A 27,946-nucleotide genomic window follows, 5' to 3' on the forward strand; every position below is an offset into this window, starting at 1 on the left:
TTTTGAACTCGCAGGAGTTGGACAGATATTCCAAAGCAGTACTGGGGGTGCATTGCACTGTTGGAGGTGCAGTCCTTCAGATGAGAGCTTAAGCTGAGATCTTGTTTGCCTGTAAGTGGACTTTAAAGGTCTTGTGGCAGTACACCAACAATATACATTGGTATAGCGCCTTTCACATTGGGAGGACGTCCCAAAGCGCTACTCGAGAAGAGTTTCAACAATGCCGAAGATAAAATTGGTCATTCACTTCATGGCTGTATGTGGGATATTGCTGTGTGCAAACTAGCTGCCGAATTTGCCTAATAGAGAGCACACTTCACAGTAAAATCATGTGAAGTGCTTTCAGGTGCCCTTGAGACATGAAAATTGCAACATCAAATGCAAAGATCTAAAAGGACTGCTATCCCAAGTTACTGTACCTATGCCTTTTCAGTTTAAGAAAATAATGTATATTAGCTGTTCATCATTTGTTAAAATGCTTAGCTCTGAAAAAATGTTGACAGCAAGTCTACGCAAAGCCTGTATGTATATATACTATTGTACACACACCATTCTGGCTGAGAGGGAGAACTGTCTGCTCTGAAGCAACGGCTGCACAATTGGCTAATGAGCCACTTAGCCTTAGTTGGTTCACTGAAAAGAGCTAACTATTTAGCTCCATTTCCGTACCCTTTCCATTAGCCTTCTATAGTATTTTTCTTCACAGAAGTCCAATTCCCTTTTAAAACCTATTTGATTTTGGAAACAATCTGATGCCTTCTTTCTACCAGTGAGTGGAAATTGTTTCTCTGTAGTTACCTTATCAAAACCGCCACATATGCTCTATAGGCAAGGAGACACCATTTGGTAATATTTGAGATTGTCAGGAAGTGTTTTCTCTGGGCTAAGAGGCAATGTGTACAAAAATGAGAAGCACATTTAGAATATTTTATTCTCAGAGCAGTTCCTAATCATATCTTGTAGAATCAGGGCAAAGGACAAAGTTTGTTTCTTAGAGTCAAGTGCTGTATCCATAAAATCTCTTCCTCCCCCAAATGCAAACACGCTTCAGCCAAGTACTAAAATCTCCAAGAAGCATGCCGTGCTGGTTAGGTCATGAGAATATTGGGACTCTTACATTTGGAAGTCAGACACTGTGGTGGTGGTGAGGGGATGATGCACAAAAGTTTGCCTTCAAAGCCCTCCACGGCCTTGCTCCTTCCTACCTCTGTGACCTTGCTAACACCATATCAACCTGTCCACTCCCTATGCTTAGCAGGCTCTGGCCTGCTGCATGTCCCCTGCCCAGCCAGCACCATCACCGGCGGTTGGGTCTTCAGCCTCTCTGCCCCCACCCTTTGGAACTCCATACCACAGTCCCTTCGACTCCCTCCCTTGCCTCCTTCAAGACCCTCCTCTTCGATCGAACCTTTGGTCACCCTCCTAGCCCTACCCCCACCCCTCAACTCTACTCCTCCTGATCCCAACCTCCTGCTCATATCCAAATCCCTGACAGTCCAGGGCCTTAGGACATCCTCCCGACGTGAAAGGTGCTATATAAATGTAATTTATTGTTGTTATTTGCAGAACAAAACCCCATCTGATTATACACCAGCAACAATCATGACATTGGGGAAGCAGTACATAAATAATGGTTTATATAAAACACACAAAACTATTGTTGCACAGAACAGAGATTTTACACTGTAAGCCGAAGGGCACATGGAAGTGCAATGACTTATTGATGAGGTAGTGTACTGCTGTTGTAGTAAGATGGAGACATTGAAATCAGCAGAAAATCATGAGTTGGCCCTCTGGGTATTCGCAGAAGCATCAAGCATGGTAGTAGTCATTTGGGTGGGAGGCAAAACCAACTGCTAAAACAGTTAGCATTGTACTATACAGAACTATTTATAGTAATCAAAGGCAAGCTATGATCATTGAGGTCTCAAAGCTCCACCAAGACTTTGGTCAACACCCTGGTGAGGTTAGCCATTCAAAGGATGCCAATTTTGCATCTGGGATGAAATATTTGCAGAATATTGATACAAATGAGCACTTTGAAAGAAGATCTAAAAGCATTGACTTATTAGTGAACAAGAGGTTTGCCTACGAGTCTCTAAAGTGTAACAAAAATAACAAATGTGGGGATTATGTATGGTGCTTATTCTCTATGGTGGTTTGGCAATTGGCTGCTGCGCTTCACCCACAATATATACAGTCAATCCACTTTACAGTATATCCTGTGAAGCGCTCCGAGACGTCACAACAATTTGACAAGGTGCTAGATAAAATGCAAGGATTATTATTTACCTTGAAAGAGGGGATGAAAGGACCAAGTGCGAGGGCTGTGGGAATGGAATTCCTGATAGTGGGCATCAAGTGGCTGCAAGCCACTTGCTGTGATATAAAAACTACAGTACTATATTTGTATCTTTGATGCAATACTTATTTTGAATGTTGTAGATCGAAGGCATATTCAATGTAAAAGAGAAAAAAAGATGAACACCACAGAAATGTTTACATTGAAGTTAATAGCACAGCTACACATGATTTTAAAAAACCACCGTGATCAAAATAAAATTTAATTGGTTGGAGACTAGAATAAAAAGGAAAACAATTCCAAAATGCTGAGTGACAGTGCAATTACATTAGTCACATAAAGATTACGACATTGAAAAATAGAAAATTCCCAAGAGTATCTGTAGATCCCTCTGCACCAAGAATGCATGAGAAACAAAGCACATCTGATAACTGATGACATCAGTACATTAAGATGCAAACACACATTGTTATACAAAGCACAAACTATAGAAATTTGAGAAATGCTTAGAAAACATTTCATAAAGAATAATAATAATCCTTGCATTTGTTATAGCGCTTTTCACGTCTTCTAGACATCTCAAAGCGCTTCACAGAATATACTGTAAAGTGAATTGACTGTATATTTGTGGGCGAAACGCAGCAGCCAATTGCGCACAGCAGTGTGCAAGGACTTTACAATGAGGTTAATTTGTAGAGAGAATATTCAGTTCAATGCAATTGCTTTACTCCATACAGATCAATCGAGATATTTTATCAAAGGATATCTAATAATAATCCTTGAACTTGATATAGCACTTTTCTCGTCTTCTAGATGTCTCAAAACTGTTCACAGAATATACTGTGAAGTAAATTTACTGTGTATTTGCGGGTGAAACGCGGCAGCCAATTGTGCAGTGTCCCACAAACAGTTGTGGATTGAAGTGACCAATTTATTATTGTTTATTTTCTTGAGGGATTATTACTGTATAGGCGTGTGGAGTAAGGAAACTTGCCCAAGGTTTTGCCTTGCCGGCAATCAAACCCAGATCTCTCGCTTGATCTGATTTACAGATCTGAGCTACAGGACTACACAAATATCTGCACAACTTCAAAGCAGAAGTATTATTATTATAATATCAGCGCTTTGGGATGTCCTCCCGATGTGAAAGGCGCTCTATAAATGTAATTTTGTTGTTGTATAATATATCTGAATTCTAGTATAAGGGCCACAATTTCTATATAAGAAAATGATACAAAAATAGGGAGTAAATCTGACAATTATGAGTACTGTAACTCTAAATGGAGATGAATAGACAACTAGAATGGGCGGTGAAACCACAGGTGAAATTCACTGCAGTATAATACGAGGTTATACATTTTAGAAGGAAGAAAGATTCAGATACTAAATGCTAATATTTTAACAAGAGAAGAGACACAGGGGTTAACATACATAAACAATCTATTTCACTATAGAAAAATGTTGTTTTTCCTCACTCACTGAAAGGAGAAATAAGTGAATGCCCAAAGCTCAACAGTTTTAACCCCACATAAATAAACTGCTTATATTACTGTAAGTACGGTAACATAGCCTCAGACGTTCAAATTGTTTAAAGGTTTATTTCCACTGAGTCACAAGTTCAGACTCACAAGGATTTTGTAGTTTTGGCTGGGCAGGTTTTCTCAGATTTCAGCTGTGAAACGAGAACGAATGGCACACAGAAGCCAAGTACAGTATTCTGATAATTACTAGTTATCATAATTATCTTGCCTCTTGATTCCGAGCACACCGCTTTGTTCAGTTCACTCTACTTTGAAAGCAAAGTAGGGTGAACTGAGCAAGAGGAACATTTGCAGATATCCACACTTGTCTTGAGGTGGGGCGGGAGGTTTTTAAAAAATATGAAAAAAAGATAAAGATCAGTTTATGACTTTAAATTATACTTAACTGCCAGTCTCCAAAAAAAAAATCACAGAATGGTTGGATATTTGTGGGCATAACGTGTGCGACTGAACAAAGTTATTAGAGAAAATGGTTATACGGCAATGTTAAGATTTTTTTTAAAAAAATAATCCAGTTCAGTTTCAAATACACCACCGAAACTTTCTCATTTCGGAGCAAATGCACAGTCGGCCTGAAAAACTGCAGCTTACAATTCTGGAAACACACGGTCAAGCCTGCTTTGTGCTTTAATCGCTGAGGTTCCCCACACATCGAGTGACAGCGCCCACTACATATACCCCCACCCCCCCCACCTGGAATAAATACACGTCTCCAAAAGAAAATAGCATCTCAGAATTCACCTCATCCTGTGAAGCGCTTTGAGATGTGATAAGGCGCTACACCAAATGCATGTAACATCATTATTATCTATGATCATCTCTCCTGTCTCAGACCCCCACCCCACCAACCCCTCACCCCCCCCACCACCACACCAACCCCTCACCCCCCCCACCAGCACACCAACCCCTCACCCCCCCCCACCACCACCACCAACCCCTCACCCCCCCCACCAGCACACCAACCCCTCACCCCCCCCCACCAGCCACACCAACCCCTCACCCCCCCCACCAGCACACCAACCCCTCACCCCCCCACCACCACCAACCCCTCACCCCCCCCACCCCACCAACCCTCACCCCCTCACCCCCCCCACCCCCACCAACCCCTCACCCCCCCACCACACCCAACCCCTCACCCCCCCCCACCATCACACCAACCCTCACCCCCCCCCACCATCACACCACCCCCTCACCCCCCCCCCCACCACCACACCAACCCCCTCACCCCCTTACCTGTTTTTCTGCCATTGCCGCCCCGTCTCCCTGAACGATGGTGCTGCTGTTGGTGCTGCTGCTGCTGCTGCTGCCGGCGTTGGGACCCCACACAGCCTCCCATCAAGGAATAACCCACCAACCACACACACTACACCCCTCCTCCTCCCCCCACCCCTCACAGATTCCCTCGGAACAACCCCCGCCCCCCCCGGCCGGACTTTTACAATGCAGTCACCTTAACAGTGGAAACTTTCTGAGTGTAAATGAAGGCGGGAGGAGAATAGACTGAACTACAAGAAGGAGCCGCTCGGGGGGGGGGGGGGGGGAGGGCAGAGGGGTCCAGGGGCTGACAGAGGGGGGGGTGGGGGGTCAGTGGTGGGGGTCAGCTTCCCCCCCCACTCACAGGTAACCAAGGGCAACCGCCCCCCCTCCCCCTCCGGGGCCCGCTTCAACCGCCGCCGACCTGACGAACGCCTTTCATTTTCTCTCTCTCTTTCTCTCTCTCTCTCTCTCCCTCCTTCCCCTCTCGTCCACACAAACCCCAGGCGGCGAGAACAACGGCTTGGAAGCTCTTTCAAAAGTTGGGAGGCGGCGCCGGTCGGTCGGTGGTGAACTCCATTCCCTGTCACAGCCCTTCAGCACCTGACGCCGCCGCCGCCGTCCGTCCGTCCGTTCGTCTGTCGCTTTGAAGCTGCGCGCCTGCGCACTGGAGCCTCCCCACTGGGCGAGGGGCGCTTACCCCGCCCGGTGCATTCTGGGCGCCCGCCCCACGACGTCACCGCACCTGACGCTCCGGGGGGGAGGGAAGCGCGCATGCGCCGGCCGTGTGGCCCACGTGAGGCGGGTTTCACGCCCAATTGGGCGGGTTCTTGGTGTTGTTATGATACAATTTGATCGAACGCCTCATCACGTCTTCGAGACGTCTCAAAGCGCTTCGCAGGATATATTGTAAAGCGGATTGACTGCGTATTGACAGGTGGCGTCCTGTAGCTCAGTGGTTAGAGCGCTCGCCTCGAAAGTGAGAGGACCTGGATTCAATTCCCAGGCGGGCGAAACTTTGGGCAAGTTTTCTGGAGGTAACATTAAAAAATTGGATCATCCAATCCACCACTGTGTGTGGGACGCTGCTGTGCTCAATTGGCTGCTGCATTTCACCCACAAAATATAGTCAATTCACTTTACAGTATATTCTGTGAAGCGCTTTGAGACGTCTCGAAGACGTGATAAGGCGCTGTGTCAAGTGCAAAGATTATTATAAATTATTATTTTGTGGGCGAAACACAGTAGCCAATTCATGCGGCTTTGTCAGAGGAGCCGTCCTTCAGATGAGACGTTAAATTGTGGCCCTGATCTGCATGTTCTTCAGATGGACATGAAAAAGATTATTTGGCAATAATGGAAAAGAAACAGGTATCCTGGCAAACAGTCCTTCAGATTAACTGGTGCTTCATTTCATTCACTTATCCTGTTTTTTGGATACTGTTGGGTACATTGCTGAGTACAAATTAGCTGCCTTTTTTGTTCGCCTTTTTTGTAATGGTACACAGTCACTACACTTGCCAGCAATTCCCTGCGAAGCACTCTGAGACATTTCATTACAGGCACTACATTGGATGCAAGGATTGTGATTGTTATTTAAGTGGCTATATAATAATAATCCTTGCATTTGACATAGCACCTTATCGCGTCCTCCTCGAGACGTCTCAAAGCAATTGCAAGGGTTATTATTACTAGTAGTAGTCTGACTATTGAAGCCCAAATTGTAGTGATGGCACCACCAACCCCAGGTCCAGGGGGTGTGGGGGTGTGGGGGTGGATTGGGACCTTGTCACGTGACGGGGGGGGTTTTTGCCGCCTCCGCGTTGGCTTCACGTTTCCCGGCTGTACCTCGCGCCTGCGCGGTGGATCGGTTGAAGATGGCCGCCGACATGAGTGTGGCGCTGGCGGCTCTGGTGGAGGAATTCGTTACCGGGCAACAGGACAGCGCGGCCAAGGACATAGCCACAGGTAGGGCCCCCGATTATCATTGGCCGTGACTGGGGGGGGGGGAGAGAGGGGCTGTGCGGGAGAGGGGAGGGGAGGGGAGAGTGTAGGCGGGAGGCCCTGCCTGGCCGGCCCGTTACCCTGGCAACGGGGGGGGGGGGGGGGAGAAGAGAGATGGCTCCCCTGTCTCTAGTTTGTCAGCACATTTCTCCCTCTGCCCCCTTTCCTCTTTCTCCCTCTCATTTTCCCTCTCCTTCCCTTCTTCTATGCCCCCCCTTCCCTCTGCCCCCCCTTCCCTCTGCCCCCCTTCCCTCTGCCCCCCCTTCCCTCTGCCCCCCCTTCCCTCTGCCCCCTTCCCTCTGCCCCCCCTTCCCTCTGCCCCCCCTTCCCTCTGCCCCCCCTTCCCTCTGCCCCCCCCTTCCCTCTGCCCCCCTTCCCTCTGCCCCCCCCTTCCCTCTGCCCCCCCCTTCCCTCTGCCCCCCCTTCCCTCTGCCCCCCCTTCCCTCTGCCCCCCCCTTCCCTCTGCCCCCCCCTTCCCTCTGCCCCCCCTTCCCTCTGCCCCCCCCCTTCCCTCTGCCCCCCCTTCCCTCTGCCCCCCCCCCCCCTTCCCTCTGCCCCCCCTTCCCTCTGCCCCCCCCTTCCCTCTGCCCCCCCTTCCCTCTGCCCCCCCCCCCCCCCCCCCCCCTTTCCTCTGCTCACAGTGGAATAGACTAATAAATGATTTACAATTTAGAAGTGAATTCTAACTGTGCTCTAGTTATTAACTATCGTGTGTTCTGGTTTGTTTTAGGTGTCATCGATGGGAAATATGCGGCGCTAGACGTGGTAGAAGCTTTGGGGTAAAGTAATGCTTTATTCTTCGACCTGTTGCTGGCCCTCTGTGTGGTTCCCAGTTCAATTGTGACAAATCTCAGAAACTTCACTATCGTACCTCAGTTAGTCTTTGTGTTGTAAGAGGGACTCAGTGGCTCCTGGGAGGATGTGGGTTTAAGTCCCACACTAGAACATGAGCTCCTATTCCAGACTGACATTCCAGGACCGCTCCAATTAAACATTGCCTTTTCGGACATGCTGAGTTTCGGGTGAGATGTTATCCCAAGCTCCTGTTCTGCTAGCTCAAGCGGCTTTTGAAAACCTGACAGTGCTCTTTCGAAGAAGAACAGGGACTTCACCTCATTGTTGTGTAGGATGTTGCCGGAAGCACATTGGTTGCTGCGTTTGCCTACGTGTCAGACTTTCAGTGCACTTCAAAGTAGCTGATTCCGTGAAGTGCTTTGTGATGTATCATCACGATAAGGCTCTAGATTAAATGCAAATATTTATTATTAATTATTTAAGCAAAGTGACCAATTACGATAAGTAAAGGATACTTTTTTTTCACCCAAGAGGATGGGTGTGTGTACCTCAAAGAGTTAGTGAGTCAACCCTGAAATAAACAGCTTCACCAAGATCCTTGTAAATAAAACACAGCCAGGGGTTAGCACTTGTTTCTTGTAGAATATTTACAGGGCAAAAGATGTAAAGTTTGACCCATCACCTCGGTGCTGGTGCACCGTTCTTGCTGGAGTTACCTTTCCAAATACTAGCGCCCATCACTTTTGCTTACCCTGTATGCGCCTGAAACTCAGTCACATATTTTCTCATTGCCGTCTCTTTTATTTTAACCTGACAGAACATGTCTCACCAATCCTGAGCCCAGAACACGAGGCCGGGGAGTACAGCTTCTCTCTCAAGTCCTGCAGGTCTCATACTCAATCCTCAAACAGAAAGAAGGTAAACTGCAAGACCAAATCCCAAATTTGATATAAGTGAATAAGTAAAACTGGGTAAAGTTTTTATCTTTCATCTGTGCATTTGTTAAGAAAGCCTTGTTGTGTCCACTGGTACTGAATCCCAGAAGGTTGCAACACAGGAAAGATTGTTTGGTCCATCAAACTTGTGCTAGTATTTTCTCCACATGAGCCACCCAGTCTGACCCCACTCTCCCCTTCACTCTAAATACCTTTAAATATTCCTCCTCTTCAAACATCTGTCTAATTCTCTTGTCTCTACTTCAATCCAGTTTTTTTTCAGGGAATTCCTCATTCCCATCAACTTCTTTGTGAAGACTTTTTTACTTTACCTTTCATACTTTGCTGTCACTGACCTGGGTGAGTGGATAATTAGTGTAGAGCCAGCTTTACTGTGTCCCTAACTCGTGCTGTTGCTGACCTTGGAGTACTGGACAGACAGTGTAGAGCCGGCTTTGCTCTGTATATAACTTTTGCTGGAGCTGGTTAGGGAGTGCTGAATGGGATAGTGTAAACTCAGGAGTACTGGATGCTGACACTGGCCAAATGGCATAGCTTTCAGTTCCCTACCATTGAATTCCCTTCTCTTATTGTAGCTGTGTTTTCCTTTGGCTGAAGGAGTTATTTCTGTGAAGGTTATGGACGGCAGAGGAGGGGAGACAGAGAAGCATTTGGCAATTCTGGCTCGCTGCATTGCGTCCATCAGCTTTATTTACAAATGTTTTTCAAACGTGATTCTGTTGACATAGCCAGACCTTGGTGTCCACCTGTGAATGCCCCTGATAGCAGAATGCACTTTGTTCCTCTGAGATTCTCTTTCTAGATTGAACTTCAGTCCTCCTCAAAACTGTGCGAGTGAGAGGGCTGGAGCTGGTGACCTTGGCTTTGGGCTGTTGTGTAAATTTTCTCTCCTGTGGTGGATAAGCATTGCTATTCTATTATCAATATACGTCATTCTTATGATTATTATGAAGGCACAGAGACATTTGAGAAGGGGATTCTTTGAATATAGTTTACTTTGCTCCCCTATCTCGCTGCTCTCAAGCCTCCTTTGCCTCTTGGCTACTGTGTTTTCATAGAGTCAGAGAACGTTACAGTACAGAAACAGACCGTTTGGGTCACCCAGTCTGAGCTGATGTTTTTCTCCACATGAACCCTCCCAGTCTAATCCCCCTTTCTTGATGTGCTTGTCTTTCAGTGGAGGTTCTGACCATCTTCTATATCGATCGGTTAAAGGACCATCACCTCATTACCTCCCACGTGCTTCAAGGAATGAAATTCCTGGTAAGGATGTATTGTTTGTGTATTTATTATGTGGTCGGGGGTGCGACTGATGTGGAAATGGAATACTGTTCACTGTTAGGGTGAGTATCAAGGGATATGGAGCAAGGGCGGGTAATTGGAGTTGAGGTACAGATCAGTCATGATCGTAAAGAATGGCAAAACAGGCTCGAGGTGCTGAATGGTCTAGTCCTGTTGTTCCTTTGTTTATGTTTTTCACACACAACGAGAGTCGGTATCGGCCTTTCAAGGTTCAGGCACGGCACACGTTCAGTCTACATTGAGCAAAGCTTTTTCTTTTCTGGCTCTGCTCCGTTTCCCACCCCCTTCCCCCATGTGGCCTCCCTGATTTCTCTCACGCCCTGTGCTCTTGGCCTCAGTGAGGCAGAAAGCATGTCGATGAACCTGACATAGAATGAAGGAAAATCAGAATGAGCGCACTTGATTCCACAGCAAAAACTATTGTCAACAACAACTTGGATTTATATAGCGCCCTCCATGCCTGACAGCGTCTCAGAGCTTCACAGTAACGGATCCCGGGGCCGAGCCAGGGGGAGGGGGAGGAAGGTGACCAAAGGCGCGGTTTAAAAGAAAGGTCTTCAGCATGTCAGTCTGTCTCTGTTGGTTTAATTTCAAGTTATTTGGCAGAGGGCACTGAGGCTAACACCCTGACTAAGCTCAGTGAACAACATGATTACTGAACATGCTTCATATCTGGGACTTGTTTGTTTACCTCAGAATCTTCCTCACAGGGATGATAATTGCTAACAGTGTCTTGAGGAGCAGTACATTAGCAGAGGTGTGACTTGAGCAACAACAACTTGCATTTACACAGCACCCTTCACACGGAGCAGCGACTTACAGTGCTTAACGGTGGTGGTGCCTGACGCCGAGTCGGGGCGGGAGGAGGTGACCTTAAGCACAGTCGAAGAGGAAGGTGATCAGTCGTGATCCAGAAGAGGGGAAGGAGGGAGGGAATGTGGGAGGGGGTTCCAAAGCACACAGTACAGTGGGTTTGTGTTACAGAGCATCTGTCATCCATTCTCTCTCGCCCCGTATTCATTTTGCTTTCCCCCATTTAGAGCTTGAGCCCAGTTCTGCCAGAAGGCTTGGCCGTGGCTACTTTGAAGGCCTTGTTTCAGGAGGTGCACGTACAGGTGAGGATGAGATGCCAGGTGGCTGTGATTGATAGACAAGGCCTGTAACATTCCGGTGATGTCACTGCAATTTCTCCATATGAAACGTGATGATTTTGCTTCCCAAGATCAGAAGAGAGGATGGGATGTAGAAGACCTTTTGATCTGGTATTCCCCTCAATATAGCCAATATCCTGTGATGGTTGCTCTATAATAATAATAATCCTTGCATTTGATATAGTGCCTTATCACGTTGTTGAGACATCTCAAAGTGCTTCACAGAATATACTGTAAATTGTAGTGACTATGTATTTAATTGGCGAAATTCGGCAGCCAATTGTGAACATCAGTGTCCCACAAACAGTTTTGGATTGAGTGACCAAATTATTCTTATTAATTTATTCTCTGCCAGATATTGTCGGCAGATATTTGAGTTCAGATTGTTTCAAAGGATTCACCTTCACCTCGTCCCTGCAGCAACATTACAGCAAAAAATTGTCCATTCAACTGAACATATTTAACTTGCTTCTCTGTCTGTCTGCCTCCCTCCCCCTCCTCTTAAGGCTGTGTGAGAAGTTTGCATATGAACAGTTTTCTCAGTAGCTTCTGTTTGTGTTATACTTCTTTCTGATCTTTGACTTTGATTTTCTCTCCCCTTCCCCCACAGTCTCTGATGCAGTCTGAAAGGCATTCAGTGTACAGCATTATCTCAAACTTCATGGAAACCAGAGAGAAAGGTATTGGTTCTTTTTACATTACTCTGTGCAATCAGCTGAGCATTTGCCTACAACACCACTCACCATGCCTGACTGTAATTACTTGCAACAGCAATAACTTTTACATGCATTTACATAGCGCCCTTCACGCAGGGCAGTGTCTTGGAGCACTTAACAGTGGCGGAACCCAACCACGAGCGGGGAGTAGGGAGGAGGTGACTAATGTGTTGGATTTCAGAGCTGTCTGTGACCTATTATTGTTTTATTCTCCATTTCAGAGCTGAAAGGTTTAGGGGCAGATTTCATATTCGGTTTCATTCAAGCGATGGATGGCGAGAAGGACCCCAGGAATCTCCTGATGGCCTTTCAGATCAGCAGAGAGATGGTCACCAAGAAATACGAGCTTGGTATGCAGCATCTCATGATTTCAGTTCATCCTTTGTTTTGGTCAATTGTAAAATGTTACAGCTCCAAAGAGGTCATTCAGCCCATTGCGCCTGTGCTGGTTCTCTGCAAGAGCTGTCAATCTCACTTCCCAAACCTTTCCACAGAATTTAAAGAAAAAGTCAAATTTCTTTCAAAAATGATTGAGGATTGTTCATCAACCATTGTTTTTCCTACAAACCCTGTTATAAGGTAACTTGTTTGCCTATAATGTGGGTCTCTTGTAGTTGGGCGGAAACCACCTGGCTTCTTCCACTAATAATCGGCTGTTACTGACATTGATTTCATGTCATTTCATGAAGGAAGCGATGTCAGCGTTGTTTCCTGTGCATTGATTCCATGTGCAGTGGACAGGAAGTGACATAGTAACGACCTGATGACCCAGATGGTTGCCATTTTTATAAGCGTGTTTCCTTATAACATGACAAATGAGTTTATGGATCCAATCGGCATGTCACAAGGGGTCACCCTGTAATCACTGTAAAGCGTCTTGAGACCACCATTGGTGGTCAGGCCTTCAGCCTCGCTGCCCCTTTGGAACTCCATCTCACAGTCCCTTTGCCTCAATCCCTCTCTTGCCTCCTTCAAGACATGTCTCAAGACTGTCCTCTTCAACCCCGCCTTCTGTCATCTCCTACCCCCACCCTCCCTGCTCTCCACCCCTACTGATCCCAACCCCCTACTCGGGTTCCCTGACTGTCCATGCCTTGGGACGTTGAGACATTTTGTTGTGTGAAGTGGTCACTATAAAAATACAAGTTCTTCAATTGAGCTCACGTTTTTGTTGCAGGAGCCTTCGTGGAGGAGCTGTTTGAAGTCACTTCATGCTACTTTCCTATTGACTTCACACCAGTAAGTTTACCGATGTTCCAACGTTGGGAATTTTTTCAGGCGGAAAGAAATGAGGCTTAGCTTAGGGTTGAGGACATATTTACAGCTTTACAAGTCTTATTAATGAGCGGTAATCTTCTCTATTACACGTCTGAGTAATGAGCAAGACAGGCAGCCAAACAACGTCTCAGATTACTGTGAACATGCCTGGATTCACAGTGTCTCCTCGGAGCTCGTTCACATTACCCATTTTGTCCACAAGGTGTATTCTGCTCATTTTGTTGACTTCAGAAGGAGACGGGTTAATTGGACCCATTGGGATTCAGTACCAGAAATCTTGTGCCAAGTCGGCTAATTGAGCTATCCTGGGGCAATGTTATGAAGCCTAGGGAGAGAAGGGGATGAGATTTGCTGACAACAGAGTGAGGATGCCAGGTGGGTGGAGTTGGAACCGTGTTTAGGATGGGTTATTGTGAGCTCAGGAGGAACGAGAAGACATTTTCCGTTGCTCGGAAAGCTCTTTCTGACCCTGTGCTTTACTGTGTCTCATTTCTTGCAGCCACCGAATGACCCGCATGGCATATCGCAGGAGGAGTTGATTCTCAGCCTGAGAGCTATATTGGCTTCCACACCACGGTTTGCAGAGGTATTTGCTGTTGATTTCTCTGTGGGCTCAATTTCCAATCCCCCCTTCGCTCTCCCCCATCCCCCCATATGCTGGATATGCAACAACAGCAACTTGCATTTGTAAAACACCCTTCACACAGGATAGTGTCGGGAAGGGGGCAGTCGAAGAGGTAGGTCTTAAGGTAGGATTTAAAGGGGGTGAGGTGGAGGGATTGAGGCAGTGAATCTAGAGGTTTATCTGCAGTATAATTAGAATGCACAAGGAGGGAAGTATTATTGTGACTGTTCAATGCACCTGTGAGACCACAGTTTAGGACTTGTGCAGTTTGGGCATCTTGATACAGAGAGGATGTGGTGACTTTGAAGCGAATGCAGTGTAGGTTCAAGGAAATGGAGAGATGATTGCGAAAGATAAATATCAGAGTATGTGGGGAGATGGCAGTGTAGTGTGTGTGGTGCTGTGGATGGTCTGAGCCTGCTCCTGTGTGTCGCTTGATGTAATATAGGAGTGAAATCAGGAGGCAGTTTTTCACATAAAGGGTAGTGGAAATCTAGAACTCTCTCCCCCAAAAGGCTGCGGATGCTATTTCTATTCACATTTTCAAGACTGAGGTGGATAGATATTTGTTAGGTCAGGGAATCAAGGTATATGGGGTAAAGGGGGGGTAATTGGACTTCAGGTACTGATCAGCCATGATTTTATAGAATGGCAGAACAGGCTCGAGGGGCTGAATGGCCTCCTCCCGTTTCTGTGAAGGTTTATATTAATTTATTCTGATACCAACAGTTCCTGTTGCCTCTCCTGATTGAGAAGTTGGACTCGGATGTTCAGCCTGCCAAGGTGGACTCTCTCCAGACTCTGGTAAGCAGAAGCTTCATCATTCAAGCTACCATTCACCAAGAACCTGTTGCATGCCTAGTAACAGAGCAGTCCTGGTTCCTGATTGAGAAGGAAATGACATTATTTGTTAATGTGGGGAAAGGGTGGGGGTGGGGTGGTGGTAGGTAGGCAGTGGTCCCTGGGGGATGGGAGTCTTCCTACCTGCCTCCTGGTAAATCTGAGCCAATGTCCCGATGGTGCTAGCTGGACAAGTGTTATACTGGATTGTCCACAAAGTCCTCTACAAACAACAATGGGCCTTCAGAGGAGCTGAAACAAGCTGTCAGAGCTGCATTTCACCTCCTCACTTCATCCATGTTACATAAGATGTGATGGATCATTATCTGCCATGAAAATGATGGCAATCACACACACACTGATCCTCTGGGCATCTAAATACAGATAAACACTTGTACTGAATAGAATTAAGTACTTCTGAATACAATTAGCATCATTCGTCCACGCATTTCAGTTGTTGGTCAGTGCGCCGTAGGGAAAAAAAACCTGAGGGTTGGGATCAAGAAGGTGGAGAACAGGGAGAGTGGGGGTAGGAGGGTGACCGAAGGTGCGGTTGAAGAGAAGGTTCTTGAGGTAGGGACACATTGTAGGGTCAGTGGCTGACTGAGAGTTGCCGTTAGCTATGATCGGGAGGTGGTTTAGCTGAGGGTAATTATCAGGTTAGTGTAACTGATTAAATACCAGCGTCAGGCCCCTGTTTACCGAGCTCTTGTGTTTTTCCTGTGTAGACCGCCTGCTGCAATGACTATAGGAAGAAAGAGGTGAAGGACTTCCTCCCGGCTCTCTGGTCTTCCATACGCAGAGAGGTAAGCCTCTGCGCTGAGCCAAGCTTACCTCTGCTGTTCTGATAAAGCGTTGGTTCTGTTCCCCATTCTCACTGCTGGCGATCAGAGCACTGTCTGTACTCGCTTGGTGTAACATGTCTGAACATATGTGTATTATGTGCTATGTGTAATGCATGTGTGTGTGTAGACCATACGTTTCAGAGTTTATGTTCCGTGTGTATACCGAAGGAAATAATTCTGTAACTAACCAATGTGAGGTTATTAGTTCTTATTAGTATTAATTAACAAGCAATCAATTCAGCAAATAATAATAATAATTTGGTCACTCAATCCACCACTGTTTGTGGGACACTGCTGTGTGCAATTGGCTGCCGCGTTTCGGCCACAAAGTCAATTCACTTTACCGTATATTCTGTGAAACGCTTTGAGATGTCTCAGAGACATGATTAGGAGCTATATCAAATGCAAGTATTATTATTATTTATTGGTGAGAGGGGAGGGGGAAGATCCCTATCACTTTGCCCAGGTGTTTGTATTAAATCTCTCTGTCTGTGCAGGTATTTCAGACGGCCAGTGAGAAGATTGAATCCGAGGGTCTGTCCGCACTGCAGGCTCTGTCCACCTGCCTGTCCAGGTCTGTCATCGATTCGGACGCTGAGGATTCCTTGGATTCCTTCCTGAACAATGTCTTACAAGGTTTCTTACTCCACACGCCTCTGTTTATCGAGCAGTAAATAGGAACCCAGTTGTTAGTCGATTGGCAGATCATTTTTTCGGGGGGAATAATTCCTTCAAAAAGAAAAATACTAATTTGGTCACTCAATCAACGACTGTTTATGGGACGCTGCTGTGCGCAATTAGCTGCTGCGATTTCCCCCTAAAATATAGTTAATCATTTTACAGTATATTCTGTGAAGCCATTTCAGATGTCTTGAAGACCTGATAAGGCGTTATATCAAATGCAATGATTATTATTATTATGGTTGGGCAACTGATTGAGTAACTAAGTGCTTCTCAATCTCTGTCTCCTCTCTTGTCTCTCTGTCTCTGGATCTCTTAACAAAGATTGCAAGCACCACCTGTGTGAGCCAGACATGAAGCTGGTGTGGCCGAGTGCCAAGCTCCTGCAGGCAGCAGCGAGTGGCTCGCACCGAGCGACCTACAAGATCACCACCTCTGTCCTGCCGCTGTTACTGGAGGAGTTCAACAAGCACACGCAGGTAAAGCCTGGCACTCTGTGTGTGTGTGTGTGTGTGTGTGTGTGTGCAGGGAACAAGACATTCACTGGAGTCGTGCTCATAACCCTTGTTTGGTACAGGACCCCGCAGTTTGGAACGTCTTGGAGCAGTTCACCAAATATTGCTGTCAGGTGCTGGAGTTGCAAAAAAAGAAATAGTCACACACACACACATATTTATATGGGGTGTATTGTTATCAAGGACATTGGGAGAAACTCTTCTTTTTTTTCCTGTTGTGTCACAATGGATCTTTGACATCCATCTGAACAGGACAATGGGACTTTGGTTTGAGCACAGCACTTACAACAACAACAACAACAACAACAAAATAATCTTTCCATTTGGTAACGCGCCTTATCACGTCATTGAGCCGTCTCAAAGCGCTTCACAGAATATACTGTAAAGTGAACTGACTGTATTTTGTGGGGGATAATGCAACGCTCCCTCAAGTATTGTACTGGAGTGTCAACCAAGGTTCTCATGACCTCTGACCCACAACAAGGGTCCTGCAGTCTGTGTTGCATCTTCCTGCAATATTCCTTCGCGTTGTTGCGGTCTGGAACGCTCTGCCTGAAAGGCTGGTGGAAACGGATTCAATAACAACTTTCAAAAGGGAATTGGATCGGGACTTGAAAAGGAAAAATTTGCAAGGGTACGGGGAAAAAGCGGGGGAGTGGGACTGATTGGGTGACTCTCCCAAAGAGCCGGCAGAAGCACGATGGGTCGAATGGCCTCCTTCTGTGGCATACGATTTTATGATTCTACATGGATCTAATGGGAGGAAATTCCTTTCTCTTTTGCAGAGCAGCCAGCGATGGACGATCCTGGGAATACTGGAGAGTTTTATTAAACTGACGCACAAGTGGGAGCGAGGCGAGGACGGTGAGTTGAGTGATGTCAACAACAGCAGGAGCTACAACTTGCTTTAATTAGCATCCCTCATGCAGGATAGCCTCACACACTCACTCACCTATACACACACACACAGTTCCATGGATGCCGGAGAGCACCTGTGGAACTGCACCCCTCCCAAACACACACCTCTAGAAGGACAGACTTGGAATGCCTTTAAGGGTGGGATAAAGAAGTGGACAGACTGTAGCAGTGGACAGTGAATGTATTGATCTCTTGTTCTGTTTTATTTCCCCGCACACACAGATGATAATCCTCTGAGTGCCTTTAAGGATCAGCTCTGTCTACTGGTGTTCTCTGCCCTGACTGACTCCAGTGTCCAATTACAGATTGTGGGAACCAGTACGTTGGCCGTCCTGGGCACACAGCAAGGTGATCTCCTTCACACTGACACCGTTTGAGCATCCTTTCATTGTGTGGAGTAAGGAAACCTTAGGCAAGTTTCCTCACTCCACACGCCTCTGTTTGCCGAGCAGCAAGTAGGACCCAGTTGTTATTTGATTGGCAGATCGCATTTCTGGGGATAATAATCCCTTCAAAAAAAAACATTTTGTGTTTTAAATTGGTCACTCAATCCACGATTGTTTGTGAGACAAAAATAGAGAGAGCTGAGAAAACCCAGCAGGTCAGGCAGCATTATGGAGAAAGGAAAGTGAGTGAGAACGAACGCACAATTGTTTGTGAGACAATGCTGTGCGCAATTAGCTGCCATGTTTCAGCTAAAATCACACAGGCAATCCACTGTACCTCTATTCTGTGAAGCGATTTGAGACATCTCAACAACGTAATAAGGCGCTATATCAAATGCAAGGATTACTTTCATTTCTGTCTTCACATTGCAGTAGACCCTTTGTAAAACTGGTGGACCATACCCCTTAATTCCCCCAATTCATTCCTGAGTATGCGCTCTCTAATTTGAATCATAAAATCCTACAGCACAGAAGGAGGCCATTCGGCCCCTTCGTGCCTTTGCCGGCTTTTTGAAAGAGCTTCCAGTCAGTCCCACTCCCCCACCTTTCCCCATAGTCCTACAATTTTTTTTTCTTTTCACGTTTACACCAAGGGCCTCAACTGATCCAGTTGCCTCTCATTTATGTAACCGTGTGTCAGTGTCTGGTCAGTGTGTAACTCTGTGCCCTCTCTCCTGCTGCAGGCTTGTTGGCCACTGCTGATGTGAAGTTAGCCGTCGATCATTTGAACAGACTTATACTAGAGGAGGGTGACCCACAGGTTTGGTGAGGATATGTTAAGCTCTCCCGACTGCACAAACCCTACACACTGGCCGAACACACGCTGGCCGTGGGCTGTGACCACAGTCTAGCACGTTCCAGGGTGTCAACGTGCCGACAGGGAGTTGGACATGAGATGTTGTCTGTCGTCTTTCCCCTCCATCATCCTCCACCAACAGCGGAGTCCCAAACTTGGGGATGGTGCTGTGAAGCCTGGGAGTCAGCCCGGGCTGGGGAGAGGTGGGGCAGGCGAGGGTGGGTCGTCTGGGAGGCCTATCACGTAAGGTCAGTGGGGCGGAGGGGCATCACGCTGAGCTTTGTCTCTCTGCCCACAGTGCTGCAGCGATGGCAGCCTCGGTCACCATGTCCCGGATACACCCCTCCGCCTTCATCACCAGGATGGTGCCAGCGATGACAGGGGAGCTGAGCACAGGTAGGCACCCGTGTGAGCTCACTGCAGAGACCAGGCTCGAGCTCCAACAGTTTATACAGTCCAGGGAATGGGGACACGCCCATTGGGTCTATCACACTTGCTCCTCTCTTGTCAGTGAGGCTTGTGTCCTCGGGTGTTTACCCAGTGAATGAGCCACAAACTGACTGACAACCACAGACTGTAACCAGGACCTTGGTTTACGTCTCTTTCAAAGGACAGCACCTCTGACAACCCAACACTACCCCAGCGCTGCATTGGAGGGTCAACAGTGACCATTGCTGAGTGAGAGGCCGGATTCTGCCAGTCTCTACCCTCTGGTTGCGAAACATGTTGGGAAGTGGAGTTGTTTAAACCCTGCTTTCTCCTGATCCCAGGCCACTGTTTCCGGAGACAGAGAGCAAGATCCTGGCGCTCTCTCTCTCTCTCTCTCTCTGTCTCTCACTCTGTCTGTGTGTTTGTTCCCTGTGTGTGTGGCAGAGCCAATGGAAGTGAAGGAGAGCAGGGGGTTGCTGAAGGCTCCACGTCAGCGCTGTGTGCAGGCACTGGCTGCCATCTCCACGCACCCCGACGTCCTGAGGCACACTGTGCCAGTCTTACTGCGCCATCTCATGGACATACAGAAAGGTGAGCATTTGTGGAGTCCTGTAGCTCAGTGGTTAGAGCACTCGCTTTGCAAGCGAGAGACCTGAGGTCAATTCCAGGCAGAGGGCGAAACCTCGGGCAAGTTTCCTTACTCCACACAGAGCCTAATAATAATCCCTCCAAAACCAAAAACAATAATAAATTGGTCATTTTCAATCTACGACTGTTTGTGGGACATTGCTGTGCGCAATTGGCTGCCGCGTTCGCCCACAAATATACAGTCAATTCACTTTACAGTGTGTTCTGTGAAGCGCTTTGGGATGTCCTCCCGACGTGAAAAGCGCTATATCAAATGCAAAGATTATTATTATCATTATATTATTATTTGTGTTCGAAACGCAACGAGGGGTGTGGAGTGCTGAGGGGGAAAGTGTTGGGGTGGGGGGGTTGGGGATATCGGGGTGGGGTGGGGGGAGTTGAGTCGTCCAGAACTTGTGACCTACATTTCAGTGAGTTGCAAATAGTGTTTGAAATCTCCCCCACTCCTTCCTCCTCGTTTGAATTAACTCCCTCCCCCCTACCTCTGGCTCCAAAGAAAAAATTAATTTGGCTCCTTTGTGGCACGTCACTGCCAGAGATTGGTGACTGCGTTTGTCTGTTTAACAAATACATTAAATATCTGTTTTCTTTGTTTAAGAAATGTGGAAAATACTGTCCAGTCGTGTGATGTTTTGGTATGGGGACAGGAAGTTATACCTTTGTGGCCTGGAAGAGTAGCTGTGCTGATCTCTGTGGGCTCTCTCTGTCCCTCTCTTTCTCTCCCGTCTACCTCTCTGTCCCTCTCTCTCTTGCAGGCAGTCTCTGCACAGAGGTGGAGGACGCAGTATCTGCCTGTCGGAGTCTGCAGCTGGTGGCGGAGCAGTGTCAGGTCGCTGAAGAAAGCAGCGAGTATTTCCACCAGACTGTGGTTCCCTGTCTGCTGGGGCTGGCGGTCAGGTCAGCGCTACAGGGTAAGCATCGATCAATCCCCCTCTTTCCCCCCTCCCCCCCCCATCTCCAAATCCTTCTCTTCCCCCTTATTCCAATCACCCTGAGGTGTCAGCCTGGCTCTCGCCTACATGTCAGAAGGTTGTGGGTTCAAATCCCACATCGGGACTTGAACTCCGACAGTCTAAGCTGAAGCTCCAATGCAGTGCTGGGGGGTGTTGCGCTGTGGGAGGTGCCGTGCTTTGGGTGAAATGTTAAACCGAGGTCCCGTCTGTCTGTTCAAGTGGATGTTAAAGATCCCGCGGCGCTGTTTGGTGATGGTGGGTTTCCCCACTCTGTGAAGCGATTGGGACGGATTGTTCTCCAGGTGCCAGGTTGCTGGTATAAGGCCCTGGACTGAAGGCTGATATTCAGGCAGACAGCTCGGGTGGTTACGTTCTCCACTTGTTTTTGCTGCAGGTTGTGGACCCAGCATCCTGTGTGAGGAGCCAGTCATCGCGGCCCTGGGGACAGTGATCAGCACAGCATACAGCCACACTCACACACAGTAAGTGCTGCTCAACACAGCCCAGCGTACAGCCGCAGTCACACACAGTACTCCACAGCCCAGCGTACAGCCACACACACAGCGAGTCCAGCACAGCGTACAGCCTAAAGCAGAACTTCAGACCTTCTTGATTTTAAACAAAACCCACGTATTTCAGACCAGCCTGCAGAACCATCGCCCGGGTTGTATCCCTGTATCTGGACGGAGACGCTTCCCTCCTGCCTGAGAACGACCTGCCCAGCACATTCCAGCCCTTCCAGGTCAGACACGACACATCACTGGCGCCCTGGGACACTACCCTGCATAACGGGCACTAGATAAATGCAAGTTGTTGCTGTCGTCTTGGGGAGAATGAAAAAGAGAGGCAACAAATTTATAATTAGGAATATAACAATCCTCTCTGTTTTCAGTCTTGAAGTGCAGGGAATCGTGGGGGGATCACACAAGGGCGGGGAGGTGGGGGGAGATTCTCAGCTTCCCCTCTCAGTAACTGAAGGCACTATATCAATGCAAGTTGTTGTCGGGACAGTTCCACAGTTAACCTCTGTTACCTCGTCTAAGTCGCCATTATATAGGAACAGAAATGGGCCATTCAGCTCCTCGAGTCAGTTCCGCCATTGTATAAGATCACGGCTGATCTGTACCTCAAGTCTAATTACCCCCCTTGCCCCGTATCCCCTGAAGCCCTGACCCAACAAATATCTATCAGCCTCAAATTTGAATGGATCCACAGCCACAGGAACAATAGGAAAGTCACAGGAATCTAAGATGTCCTCCCGACGTGACGAGTGAAGTGCCGTATAAATGCAATTTGTTGTTATTCCTGATGGTGAGTTTGGTCAGAATATCTCACTCCCCCGTATACAGTGTGTGTGTGTGTGTACAGGAGGTCTCTGGATAGCGTTTAGTCTCTGGCAGTGGTGACTGACCGCTGGCCTGGCCGACATCGGTAACAGTACCTGCATTCAACAGCAGGCGGCGCTGCGGGTGCAGTGTTCCCCTGCTGACTGACAGCACCTCCCCCAGGTGGCTGCTGGTACTGCAGGGATCAGCAGGAACACGAGGGTCGGAATTATTTTTGGTTAAAACAACAACAACAACTTGCATTCAGACCCAGCAGCCATATCCGGGGTCGCGTCTCGGAGGGACTGATATTGATGGGGGTTTTTTTTTTAACTCGACGTCCTCCCGAAGGTTGTTAGGGCTCAGAAAGGTCAGCAGAGGTATTTAGTTTGTAGCAACATTGAAATAGTGTGCTCGACCTGCTGCCCAGTCACTCACTGTGCCCTAACGTGTGTTTATTCCCCCCCCCCCCCCAGCCTGATGATGCAGCGTGCTTGCAGACTCAGTTGATCGCCCTACTCCAGGCCGCTGTGTGTTCACTGCCAAACAACGTGAGTATCCCAACGAGGAGATGAGACCGGAATGTGGTCTGAAAGCAAACCTCTCTCTTTCCCCGTCTCCTAAGCCTACAATATTCTTGTTCCTGTTTTCAGTCTGTCTGTCTGTCTGTCTCGCTCTTGAGGAGAGTCTTGTACAGGCAAGTAAAGTGTAGAGTGAGCTTATCATAGATTCACATGTAACAAGCTCTTTCATGTCGGAAGGACGTCCCAGTGTGCTGAAACTTTACTCTGTCTCTAACCTGTGCTGTCGCTGACCTGGGAGTGTGGACTCACAGTGTAGAGGCAGCTTTACTCTGTCTCTACCCGGTGCTAACCTGGGATGATTGTATGTGAGTTGGTTGTTGTTTTGGTGACCTTGTCTCTCTCTCTCCGGCTGCAGGTGGGTGTCCCTCAGCGGGATCGGTTGTTGGGGCAGCTGCTGGAGATGTGCTGTGTGAGCGGCCACCGCTTCACATACACATCGGCTGCCAAGTGCATTGCCGGGATCGTCAACAAGTATCCTGCCGGTAAGGACACTAGCCTGTACTTCCTGCTTAACCCTCTGTAACCTCCTCCAACCACACTCAAATGACCCTGTGTACCCGGGGGAGGAGAGAAGGGCTATGTAATCAGGGGAGGGGCTGTGTAGTTGTTCAAGCAGGGCACGGGGAAAGGGCTTTGTGTGTGTGCTGACATCCTCTTGTTGTAGGTGAGCAGTTGGATTCCATCCTTCAGGACATTCTGAAACGCATCGATTCAGGGCCACAAACCAACGCTGGGGACTGTTCGCTGGCCGCCGGCCGCACTCGAGGCTTCACATTGCTGCTGTGGGTAAGCAGCCCCTTTCACAATGTTTCCCAGTTTATCTGTGACTCGCGCTGGGCACTGTTCCATGGCCCAATGGAGATCACTGTTCCTGGGTTCCTCACGGCTGCGTGTGGGACAGACACTGCTGTGCGCAATTGGCTGCCACGTTTCACCCACAAAATACACAGTCACTACACTTTACAGTGTATCCTGTGAAGCGCTTTGAGACGTCTTGAAGACGTGATAAGGCGCTGTGTCAAATGCCAGGATTATTATTATTATTATCATTCACTTCATGACCTCTGTGTGCAAGTTGGCTGCCTCGCTCACTTACAAAATAGAGTCACTTCACATAAATAGTGGCTGAGCTCTGATCTTACCCATGTACAGATGTTGGTGGGGTGGGAGGGTGTGGAAAGAGGAGGGGCATTAGATGGTGAGTGAAGTGGGATCCGTGGCTGGTTTTACCTGGAGGGCGGTGGGATGTCGCTGTGGATTGAACATAATTTATTTAACTAAACTTCTCTCCACCCACCAAACCTGTCCTGGGTTCTGTGTCTCTGCAGCTAACGAAAGCACTTGTTCTGAGATACCATCCCCTGGCCACTGCACTGACAGACAAGGTAAGGCACCCTCTGCGAGCTGTCACCAGTCCTTGTTGTAAATTAAATCACGTTTGTCACCTGGAGCAGAGATTGAGAAGCGAGGGAAGGTGATTAATTAATGGTCTCCTCCCGCCCTCATCTCTCTGTCTCTCTCTCTCTCTCCCACCCCCCCCTCCACTCCCTGCCTAGTTGCTGTGCTGTTAGCAGACCCGGAGCTGGGGCCGGAGGCAGCGGACGGATTCTCGCTGCTGGTGAGCGACTCCACGGACGTCCTGAACCGAGCCTCTCACGCCGACATCCGCATCATGTACCGTCAGAGGTTCTTCACAGAGAACGTTCCCAAACTGGTGCAGGGCTTCCACTCTGCCGGGAAAGGTCAGTCACAGGCCTCACTCACTGTGTATTCACATAACAATAATAATATTTGCGTTTGATACAGCGCCTTATCAGGTCATTCAGACTTCTCAAAGCGCTTCACAGGACACACTATAAAGTGTAGTGACACTATGGGCTGTTGGAATTTCTTGAGGGCTCTGCCCCCTTTGGGAGCCTCCAGGTTAGGCTTATAAAACGTTATCTCTTGCCAAGCCCCATCCTCAGTCCTGCACTGACGTTACTGCAGTGTCAGAGCTGCCTGAGAAACATGCATCCAATGTTCCTGAATTGGGAAATCTCCTTGGCTCAGCACTCTTGCTTCTGGGTCATCAGGTGGCAGGTTGAATCCCATCAAGGACTTTGAGGTCAATGTAGTCTTGGGATGCCCTCCCGACACGAAAGGCGCAATATAAATGCAAGTCATTATAGAGTGATGCCGTTACCTGGGAACTGCTGCATTGTAGGAAGATCCTGTCAGGTAATGATGACCTGATATCTGATTGAAATCTAATCTTCACTCATTTATGACCTTGTTCTTTGCAATGTGTGGGAAATCGTGCCTGGGGTAAGGTACAAAATAGTATTTTGTACTACAGAATGTGTTGTAGACGACTGTTTGTGGGACGCTGCTGTGTGCAATTGACTGACACGTTTCGCCCACAAAATATTCAGTTGATTCACTTTACAGTGTATCCTGTGAAGCGCTTGGAGACACCTCAAAGACGTGTTAAGGCACTATATCAAATGGAAGGATTATTATTATAATTATTATTATGGTGGGGTGTGTTGTAGACTCCAGTAACAAAGATGGTGACACTGGTATCAATATACTTTGGCTTACTTTGAACGATATTCTGACTTTATCCTCATCCATAACCGTCAAAACACCGTTTTCTTTACAGATAACAAGTCCAACTACTTGAAGGCACTTTCTCACGTCATGAACAGTCTCCCGAAACAGGTCCTGATGACGGAGCTGCCCTCGGTCAGTCCACACACTCTCTGTGCCAATGTTGTTGTAGAAAATCCGTGCCCTGAGGTCACTCGTAATTGGCTTGTTGATTTGGGTTTTATTCACCACCCCCCACCAGCTCATTCATTCTTCCCGCTCCCTTCTATGCTGTCTGACCAGTCCGATGGCTCTTTGGCAAGTGTGTTTGGGGATAAATGAAGGAGAAGACTATAAAAACCTGCCCGGTGAGTGGATCAAACTCGGTGTACTGTTTCCTGGGAAGCTGTTCCATAGGCTCCCTCCAATCGACTAACAACCGAGTTCCTACTGACTGCCAGGTAAACAGAGACGTGTGGAGTAAGGAAACTAGTCTAAGGTTCTGCCCTGCCCGGGAATCGAACCCGGATCTTCTCGCTTGCGAGGCGAGTGACCTAACCACTGAACTACAGGACTCCACAGGATTAGGTTTAATTATCTCTCTCTCTCTCTCTCTGTTCACAGCTGCTGACGCTGCTCCTGGAGGCTCTGTCCTGCTCAGACCAGGTGGTGCAGCTCTCCACGCTCGGCTGCCTGCACCCGCTCCTCCAGGAAGCCCCACAGATAGTCAGTCTGCACGTGGACACCCTGATCAGCAAACTCCTCAGTCTGGCCACCAGCCCCACCATGGTACATGCACTTCATAACGGGGTGTGTGTGTGGAGTGGGGGTGAGCCAGAGTGTATTTAATAATAATAATAATCTGACTGGGATTTGAACATGAGGCCATCTCTCTCTGGCCCTGTGGAGTTGCCGCAGACTGTAACCGGTTGTGCCTGGCGTTGCCGGGCAGCAGCTGCTGTACTAACGCTCCACGCTTCTCCTTTACAGAAGGTGCGGATCGCATCGCTCCAGTGCATGCATGCAATGACCCGCCTGCCTACTCACGTGGTATGTGACCTGCAGTCACACTGGGGGATGGGTTGGAGATGAGGGGGGGTGGCGGGGAGGGGGCTGCTTTTCAGTGGAACACAGCAAGTTAAAAGGGGAGATCACACAAAGCCTTGGGATAGACAGTGAGAGTTTTATTTAGGGCCACAAACTCGGCGCTGTTCGGGGGAGATTATTTTTCATCCGGGGGAATTATTAATAGGAAATATTTTGCTACAGCTACAGGAGGGGAGTGGGAGACTGCGATCATCATTTATAACAGGGAGTTAGATACTTGCTTAATAGAGGAAGAGTTAGGAAAGAGGCAGGAAATGGGGTTAGAGTGGAGAGCTCCAGTGGGGGAGGGAGCAACAGCACAGACACAATGGGGTGGATGTTCTTCCTTGGTTTTGTGAATCTCTTCAGGATGTTTCCTGATGTTGCGGTTCTCTGCTCTGCTCTCCCCCAGATCCTCCCACACAAAGCTCGCACCATCCGGGCTCTGACCCAGCCACTGGACGACAAGAAACGTCTTGTGAGGAAAGAAGCCGCCTTGGCCCGAGGAGAATGGTGGGTGTGAGAGACTTTGCCTCTGATTTTAATGCCAGTCTGGCACAGGCTGAGAGTGAGAGCTCACAGTCCAGGCTGGCGCAGCGCTGGGGGTGTGGGGGAGTGCAGCATTGTCAGAGGCTCTGTCCTTCATGTGAGACATTAAATCCATATCCCATCGGTGCCTGATGTTAAAGATCCCGTAGCACTGTTGGAAAAGATAAGGGACTCTCTCTCTCGGCCGACAATCCCCCCAAGAAATTGCTCGTTCACCTCACAACTGTTTATGGGACGTTACTGCACAAACTGGATTGACTGTGGGTTAAATGGGCGAAACACAGCAGCCAGTGTCCCACAAACAGTCGTGAATTGAGTGACTAATTTGTGCAATTAATTAACTAATTAATTATTCCCTCGTGTGTGTGTGATGCAGGTTTCTGTTGGGCAGCCCTGGGAGGTGAGATCGCAGGCGCGGAAGGGGACAGCTGACCAGACAGAACCTGGGAACATAGCACAGAGTGACCGAACAGCACAATTCCTGAGTTACTTCAACAACAACAAATAACCCCAACAATAACACGAACATTGCTATAAAGAGCGTCCGGTTCAGGTGACGACTGACCGGTGAGGGGAGCATGTCAAAGATGAGCACATTTCATTCTCCATCACGTGTGTGTACATGCGTGTATGTGGTGGTTTCTGCACTGTTGTACGGAATAATAATCCTTGCATTTGATATAGCGCCTTATCACGTCTTCGAGACGTCTCAAAGCGCTTCACAGGATATACTGTAAAGTCAATTGACTATGTTTTTGGGTGAAACGCGGCAGCCAATTGTGCACAGCAGCGTCCCACAAACAGCCGTGGATTGAGCGACCAAATGTGCGATAACC

The 27,946-nt window shown here is 48.0% G+C and overlaps 2 protein-coding genes and 1 non-coding gene across 3 annotated transcripts in view; 2 read left to right on the top strand and 1 right to left on the bottom strand.

The window, feature by feature from the left end:
- ubtd1b (ubiquitin domain containing 1b) overlaps window positions 1–5,242 on the bottom strand; it is a 30,425-nt gene extending 25,183 nt beyond the window's left edge. The window contains exon 1 of the mRNA XM_042337047.1: window positions 5,077–5,242. Coding sequence (XP_042192981.1) covers window positions 5,077–5,179 — 103 coding nt within the window. The 5' untranslated portion in view covers window positions 5,180–5,242. The remainder of the gene's footprint in view (window positions 1–5,076) is intronic.
- Window positions 5,243–6,038: 796 nt separating this feature from the next.
- On the top strand, window positions 6,039–6,111 carry trnas-cga. Its single transcript has one exon. It is a non-coding gene; the product is annotated as a tRNA-Ser (tRNA).
- An 849-nt stretch (window positions 6,112–6,960) lies between these two features.
- Window positions 6,961–27,814, top strand: mms19 (MMS19 homolog, cytosolic iron-sulfur assembly component). The gene is made up of 31 exons (XM_042337053.1): window positions 6,961–7,065; window positions 7,832–7,880; window positions 8,714–8,814; window positions 10,030–10,115; window positions 11,195–11,269; window positions 11,916–11,985; window positions 12,243–12,371; window positions 13,199–13,260; window positions 13,799–13,885; window positions 14,654–14,728; window positions 15,493–15,570; window positions 16,107–16,245; window positions 16,615–16,769; window positions 17,591–17,669; window positions 17,946–18,071; window positions 18,853–18,934; window positions 19,264–19,361; window positions 19,839–19,985; window positions 20,798–20,953; window positions 21,390–21,477; window positions 21,635–21,737; window positions 22,797–22,871; window positions 23,260–23,386; window positions 23,569–23,690; window positions 24,233–24,317; window positions 24,476–24,646; window positions 25,549–25,631; window positions 26,100–26,264; window positions 26,466–26,525; window positions 26,974–27,074; window positions 27,487–27,814. The coding sequence occupies exons 1-31, from the start codon at window positions 6,975–6,977 to the stop codon at window positions 27,512–27,514; spliced, it is 3,093 nt and encodes a 1,030-aa protein (XP_042192987.1). The 5' UTR covers window positions 6,961–6,974; the 3' UTR covers window positions 27,515–27,814.
- The last annotated feature ends 132 nt before the right edge of the window (window positions 27,815–27,946 follow it).

The sequence above is a fragment of the Callorhinchus milii genome, unplaced genomic scaffold, assembly GCF_018977255.1.
Source record: "Callorhinchus milii isolate IMCB2004 unplaced genomic scaffold, IMCB_Cmil_1.0 Scaffold7, whole genome shotgun sequence".
NCBI lineage: Eukaryota > Metazoa > Chordata > Chondrichthyes > Chimaeriformes > Callorhinchidae > Callorhinchus > Callorhinchus milii.